The following is an 8,085-nucleotide window of genomic DNA, read 5'->3' on the forward strand; positions in this document are numbered from 1 at the left end:
TGGCAGACAGAAAAGCACAGTACCTTCCTGTAGTGCACGTTAGAGCTATTGACAATGTAGGCAGAAATATCACACAAGGTAGAATTTGTGATCATATATAGTGGCTCAACTGCATCGGGAGAAGGGCAATCTGTGAAAAACTCAGCTGTGATCTGAGGAAGTAAAAGTGACAATGAATATGACAACGAATACGACAAATCTGTAACAGATCCTGCCTACATGAATGATACATAATTAATACAACATGTACAGATAGAGTACAACTTTCTCTGTAGTCATGTTAAAATATATATATATATATATATATATAATACAGATACAAATATATTGATTTCAGGCCCTGTAGAGTCTTTCACTCCCAGTCTGACAAAGAACAGGGCCTCCTGAATTCCTGTCCAATCTCATGGATCCATTTGTTAGCCACTGAAAAAAACAGCAAGAAAATTAAGCGGTATATAATAATGTCTAATGAATCTGAAATTAAATTATGATATATTAATATACAATTATGTTTTAGATTTATATACCCAATTTGTTTAAAAACCTACCCCATTTGGTGCCCACTAACACAGGGCATCCAGCATGCTCCGTATTCCAATTCACTTCACCATTTCTGAGGAGATTGTACCAAAACACGGCTGAACCCTGCAAGAGCAGAGAGAGGATGCTAAAACGATTCTACTTAAGTAATTAGTACTTAAATTATCCATATACAAATACCAGAATTGAGGGTTTACCTTTTTCGGCTGCACTGCAACACCAAATTTTGGGAATACAGTGGCACCTCCTATCTCCACATCATTCATCTACAGGAACAAAACATTTATACAGATTGTTCCACACAAGTAATATTAATAGCTATAATAGAAATACTGTTTAATGCCATTAAGGTTAATTGTTTTTCTGACAGCCACACTCACAATGTCAACTTACATAAATTAGGAATGTAGCAATCCTGTCATTCACTGTCTCCTGTGAGGTCAAACATTCTTCAGTTAGTTTGCAATTATTAGACTGGTCAACATGTAATCAAGCTCTCAATGACACAGAATACAGAGGTTACTCTTAAATTAAGCCTGCAATTGAATTTCCTGCTTTTTCAAGCCATTGGTTCCCCCATATGCATTACTTCAGAATACTTTGTTGTATATCATAAATCACAAATCAAACCTCAAATTAACGAATATTTTGAAACAAATGTGTGATTTAAATGTGTTGCTGACAAGTTGTACAATAAGGACTACAGTGGTTGTCCAATAATATCCCAATACATTTTTCCAATGAGACTGGTTGCATACAGGAAGTCAGCATTAGCGTTTGTGTTATTTTCAAATATGATACTAGCCCATGTATTAACTATGGAAGAGGATTAGGGCCAAGCAATAATAAAAAAAATAAAACCATCTCGAGATTAAAGTCATGACATTTCAAGAAAAAAGGCAAGATAAAACGTTGAGAATAAAGTCATTAAATTACAAGAACAAAAAAGTTGTTAAATTACGAATTTGTTCTCATAATTTAACGAGTTCTCTCTCGTAGTTTAACGAGTTTATTCTCAACATTTTATTTTGACTTTTTCTCGAAATTTAACAACTTTAATCTCGAGATGGTTTTATTTTTTTATTATTGCTTGGCCCTAATCCTCTTCCATAATTAACAGTATTATTAATAATCCCATTAAAAATTCCTGAGGGAACCAATGTAAAATTCTGTGTTCACTAAATTGATGTCATGCCTATACACTGAACTTACCAATGCATCGATATGCTGTTCAAATGCACCACCAATCCCATAATTCTGAACCTGGAAAATTATTGCATCACTCATGAATCACTATTGAAAAAGAAAAACTGTTAAAACTCCAATGTTTATCTCCATTTAAGAATTCAAGAGTGATAAATCAGGTGAATATAAATGGATTATATATACTATCAGCTCCCAAAGTTTTTACTATATGCCACTTCTTGGCAAGAGATACTATTTGAAAAACAGAGCAAACTAATGTTCCCTGCAAATAGGTTTCTTTCTTTATCTGCTTGTTTATTTAGTTGTTCAAAGTATGTAAAACATATGTTGCCTGTGCATGATCATATGCTTCCTTTCTTACTGTGACGTACAAGCAGCGTTTCAGCCGATTCCATGGAGAGTCCTGTAGCATCTGCAATCTTCTGACTGACACGAGCTTCCTCAGGGCTTTCGCCTAGAAAAACACTGAAAATATAAAGATGATTATTCATTGCATACAAGTGTGTGACCAAAACGGTTTAATATTATGTCAAATACTGCTAACTCTCAGGTTAAAGTCATAGTTTTTTTGTCTTAAAAAAAATACATTTACGAAACATCATGTAAGACTATGAGAGAATTTACATTTTTGGGTGAACTATGCAATTATAATGAGGTGATTTTAATAAATATTTAAACCTTTGAGAAACACGCAGTTTTGAGAGTTTGTTGTTTCCAGACACATAAATCTCGGACCTAGAAAGCTGTTGGCAACAAATAATAGGAATTAAAATGTCAAATACAAATTTATGTATATGGCTTAAAGTATGTGAACAGCCATACACCACACCCATGTTTGCTATCTGAGCATGTGGTTTCAAAATCATTGGCTCTGGTTTTGGATCTTGAGGAGTTAGGGTTCCAATTTATGTCAAATGTGTGTAGTGGGATTCAAATCTGGGCTTTCTATTGGTCAGCCAAGTTCTTCCACGCAGAACTCAATAAATCACTTCTATATGCATCCACATGAAACACAATTCTATACAACCAAGGATTAAATTTAAATTTGTAAATCTTAAGTTTAAATGTACAAAATTTGACTTTCATTCAAGGCTGGTCAGAAATGATAAGATTGATTTTATTCAACTCAAAGGCATAGTTTTAGATTTATCTTAAGGTTTACACATCAGCTGGGGAGTAGAAAGTACTTTATAAAACAATGAAGATAAAAATAGCTGGCTCTATTTTAGGAGAAGGGTCCATGGCAATGGATTCATAATATTTTCATAATATTTTTGAAAAGGTTCGAAACCCAATCTTGAATGTAATTATATCATCACATTAAGATTTGACTTCACTGTAATTAAGGGGCCAAGCAAACCTGTTCATTTGAAAAGGCTGTCCACATACTTTTGCCTATTAAATAAAATAAAAAAAATAAATAAAAAACATTATGTCTATAGAAAGTCATGGAAACCCAATGTGTGAGTTTGTGTGTGTTCGATATTCACTTGAGGTCTGGAGATGTTCTTCAGGAACTCTATCTCTCTGTCTGATATAATGTCATGGTATCTGATGATTCGAGGCTCGTCCCACTCCACTTCCTCTTTCACTGGTGCGTACATCAGTCTGGGGTTTCCTCCACCTGTGCTGTACCTACAGGACAGCGCCCTCTGCCTCTCGGAGATCTGATTTTATAAAATATAAATGACTTACAATCAAAATACAAAGCTTCACCTTGACGGTTTGTAATTTCATGTAAAATAATGATATAAATATTAGCACGTACCCTCTCGTCAACCTCTCCTCTGCACAGTGTCTCATAGTTACTTGACTCTGTGTTCAGTGTGAATATGTCAGGGTTGCTCTGTAAGTGAAGGAGTCTGTTCAGCTGAGCTCTGGCTTCATCATTACTTGGATCTGAGGCAAAGATGTTTATGACTTGAATCACAACAATTTAGCAAATTAGCACAATTTAGCAAAAAAAAAAAAACCTCACCCAGATTTAGAAGCTCTTGGCTGAAGTAGATTGCCACAGATAGGCTGCCAAAATGATAGACTGAGGAACTAAGGTAACGTAGCAACTCTTCCTCAGTAGTGGTTGAGTATTCTGTTAATCTGTCCAGACTGTAAAGAAACCACAGAAAGGCATGCTGGAATTTGTCCTCATCATAAGCGACCAACCCTACATTGTAGGCTTCATCTGCATTTAGAGACGTTTCTGTGAAATGTGAAATGAAAGCATCAGTCAGATTTGAAAAAAGTAAAACTCTTTCAGTGAAACAGCATTGGCACAAAACAGCAGGACAGTTTACCCTTTGTGATGTCTTCTGGGTGGAGTTTGTAGATCTCTTGCAGTCTGATCAGTCCTGAAGCTGCACCATCCAAGTCCTCCAGCTGTGGGATCTCTAGGAGTTTTGCGTCCGACTCATTCTGATACTTTTTACACTGATAAAGATCCGGCTGATTTACAATGTATATCAAATCATTTCTTATTTGTCTGAGGAGTCTGTAAGCGGCCACAGGGTTTCTCATGGCTTCCTCAGGGTTCTCAGTGTCAGAGTATGAAAACAGTAGATTTGGAAGAACACTGGATTGAAAACAAGGGTTCATCAAAAGTTGTAATGTTTGAAAATGTATTAACATAATCCTTTATCTTAAATCATATATAAGATTGTTAAACATCCATTCCAAAATTGAATGCTTTTTTAATAATAAAAAACACATTAATCTTGTAGTTTAATGGTATAAAGAATAATGAATGATTTTTCACCTCTTTGTCTCTACATTCGCAGCATCATTGCACTGACTGAAGACCTTCAGAAGCTCTTTCGTCTTCCCATATAGCTGTGCAATTTGATCTATAAAACAATCTGCACTTAATTGTCAAAAGCCTTTTGATTTATGTATTAAATGTCCACATCATTAAAGTTATAATGAAAAAGTTTATTAGCTAAGAAACCAAAGATAGAGTTAATGTTTAGTAATGGAAATAAAAAGTGGAATAGAATAACTGTATGGTTACTATACGGTTCATTTTTGGTCAAAAGTCTCATAGATGAAAACAATCAACTAGTCATTACAGCAGTGTAACAAACACTTGGAGAAATGTGGTAAAACACTAAAATATTAAATTATTACGAATAAAAACAATATTATAACGAATTTAAATTAAATTGAAATAACCTGTTGATGAGAAGAATTCATGCCCAGCATAGGCAATCCAAAAACACAACATAAACACTGTCAGTTCCTTTATGGCCATTACCAGAACTTCAGTATCTCAAAACGCAAACTTGTGTATGTGTATCTTGCAGTGAAATTGATCTTAAATACCAAGTTCTGTCATGAAAAGATGGCGAAGGCTGATAGATCCTTAACGCAATTTGGAGGGTTGCCAGGTTTGGACAGCAAAACGCGCCCATTTGCTACTCAAAATTGCTAGCCCAACACTAGCCCAATCACGTTTCAGGGGGGTCACCCGGTAAAAATCGCGTTCCAGTGGGTAAAATCCGCGGTTTTGGCGGGGTTCCCCTGGTAAAATTCGCATTCCAGGGTATAAATATCATGTTATTTGGGGTTGCTTCAAACCGCGGCAACAGTGTTAAAGTAGCCCAACTTGGCAACACTATCATATCGTTATCTACATAGCACACCTGATTGGTTGCTGTTGCATCAGCTGCCAATGAGCCGCGGCTCCAAATTCAAAAAATACTGGTGAGCAGTCTACACTGCAGCTAGTTTCAGAAAGCATCTGAAATCAACGTGTAAGATAAGTGAACACTCTTTTATTTGTTGCTACAATTTCCAAATGAGCAATCATAAGTTTAAATTAAGCATCATGTTTAGCAGTGTTTTATTAGTAGTATTATTATTTTATTATCAACAAATTAAAAACAAGAGTGCAAAGTCTTAGCAATATAACAGCAAACACAATTCAGCAAACCAGCATAATATAAACAAGAAAAAGCCACTACAACTTAAACTGACTGAGAGTTATAATACACAGGGCAAATGAGGGAGAAAACAAGGAACAGGTGTGGCGAATCAATTAACAAATGAGCATCTATGGAAACAAATAGGCTAATTGTGTAATCAATCTGGTTCAAATAACTCACTGTTCGGTTTTTATCATGGTTTTAGGGTCACGGTTTCAGTACGGATAGGTATGTGATATGTTCAGATAAAAAAGGACTAGTCAAATAAAAATAAAGAAAATGAGAACAAATAATTAAACTACAAGCAACAGCATAAATAAATACAACAGAGCAAAGATACAAAATAAAATAAACAGTGCTTTTGTGTTATTTTGATATCTAATAGTAGTTTTCAGGTACAGAAATTTAATCAAATGTAAAATAACATTGCATATAATCATCACTGAAATTAAATAAAGATAAATCATTAGTAAAGTTACAAATGCTATTCAAAGCAGTGAGTGATTTCCTTGTTTTTGTTGTTTGATTAACATTAAAAACACAGCAGGAATATTAGGCTACTGTCACTTTAAGACACAATTTACGGATCCAGTACACTGATACTGTTTACATTGACGTAAGCAATAACCTACTAGTGCTGTCAAAAATATTGATATTTCGATATGTATCCATACTGAAATATCTGAAACTCCTTTCTGCAGTATCGATACACTGTTACCAGCTGCGCTTTCTTGCTCTCCTTTTCGACAGCGAGTTGACACGCACCCGCCTCCTCTCATTCAGTCTTCTCATTCACTCCGGTTAAATAGTGTTGGTGTGACTGGGTCAGAATTTTGGTGTGGGATTGTGCATAATTCTACTCATTCCTGCAGGTTTCGCTCTCACTCCAGAAGCGCGCACACATAATAAAGCCGCCTCTGACACACAAATGCCAAAATGAGCTCTTTTTCGTGGCTTATTAATGGTCAAATACACTCAAAAAAGTGTCACAATACCCATCTTCTTGAGTATTAATGTGAACACAGTCGTAAATAGTTCAGGAAGAATGTGTAACAGTATTTTGAATCCATGAGCGTATCGTTCTTAAAGGGACAGCAGCCTAATAAACGTGCCACTCTCTGTTGATAAAGGGATAGTTGACCCAAAAATGAAAATTCTGTCATCATTTACTCTCCCTCAAGTAGGTCCAAACCTGTATAAATTTCTTTGTTCTGCTGAAGAAGGAAGATATTTGGAAGAATGTCAGTAACCAAACAGATGTTCCCTCAGCAGTGCTTTTCCCTGATTGGGCGTATAAACCAGCGAGGTCTCCAGGCTCACAGCTAGTGCAGTTATGGCACTTCCTGTTAGAGCTGTTAGGGCGTGGTGAAGAGCTATCATGTGGGGCAGCGAATGGGGAGAGTTTGTAAAAAGATTGGCTAAACTGTGGGGGGAGAGGAAGGGCAAGCCACACATGAATTATGACAAACTCTTTCCAGATATATAGGGAAAAATGTAAAGAGAAGGCTCTTATAAAATTATGAAATATAACCTTAAAGGTGCCCTAGAATCAAAAATTGAATTTACCTCGGCATAGTTGAATAACGAGTTCAGTACATGGAAAAGACATGCATTGAGTTTCAAACTCCATTGCTTCCTCCTCCTTATATAAATCTCATTTGTTTAAAAGACCTCCGGAAAACAGACAAATCTCAACATAACACCGACTGTTATGTAACAGTCGGGATCATTAATATGTATGACCCCAATATTTGCATATGCCAGCTCATGTTCAAGGCATTACACAAGGGCAGCCAGTATTAACGTCTGGATCTGTGCACAGCTGAATCATCAGACTAGGTAAGCAAGCCAAGACAATAGTGAAAAATGGCAGATGGAGCAATAATAACTGACATGATCCATGATATATTTTTAGTGATATTTGTAAATTGTCTTTCTAGATGTTTCGTTAGCATGTTGCTAATGTACTGTTAAATGTGGTAAAAGTTACCATCATTTCTTACTGTATTCACAGAGACAAGAGCCGTCGCTATTTTCATTTTTAAACACTTGCAGTCTGTATAATTCATAAACACAACTTCATTCTTTATAAATCTCTCCAACAGTGTGTAATGTTAGCTTTAGCCACTGAGCACAGCCTCAAACTCATTCAGAATCAAATGTAAACATCCAAATAAATACTATACTCACAGGAATCGATGCATGCATGCAGCATGAATGACGGACATCTTGTAAAGATCCATTTGAGGGTTATATTAGCTGTGTGAACTTTGTTTATGCACTGTATAACTGCACTTATAGTCAAGAGCTCGGGAGGCCAGGGAGCGAGAGATTTAAAGGGACCGCACAGCCTGAATCGGTGCATAGTTAATGATGCCCCAAAATAGGCAGTTAAAAAATATTAAAAAACAAATCTATGGGG

At 35.9% G+C, this 8,085-nt stretch overlaps 1 protein-coding gene across 1 annotated transcript; it reads right to left on the reverse strand.

Moving 5' to 3' along the window:
• Nucleotides 1-352: 352 nt before the first annotated feature.
• Nucleotides 353-5,008, reverse strand: LOC137003860 (prolyl 4-hydroxylase subunit alpha-2-like). Its single transcript, XM_067364115.1, has 13 exons — nt 4,912-5,008; nt 4,499-4,586; nt 4,041-4,315; nt 3,725-3,946; nt 3,515-3,645; nt 3,237-3,413; nt 2,425-2,489; nt 2,118-2,211; nt 1,753-1,803; nt 934-972; nt 738-806; nt 549-645; nt 353-423 (listed from the first exon to the last, which is right to left on the reverse strand). Exons 1-13 carry the CDS (start codon nt 4,988-4,990, stop codon nt 353-355), a joined length of 1,458 nt encoding a protein of 485 aa, XP_067220216.1. The 5' UTR covers nt 4,991-5,008.
• Between the last annotated feature and the right edge of the window lie 3,077 nt (nt 5,009-8,085).

The sequence above is a fragment of the Chanodichthys erythropterus genome, chromosome 16, assembly GCF_024489055.1.
Source record: "Chanodichthys erythropterus isolate Z2021 chromosome 16, ASM2448905v1, whole genome shotgun sequence".
In the NCBI taxonomy this organism is placed as follows: domain Eukaryota; kingdom Metazoa; phylum Chordata; class Actinopteri; order Cypriniformes; family Xenocyprididae; genus Chanodichthys; species Chanodichthys erythropterus.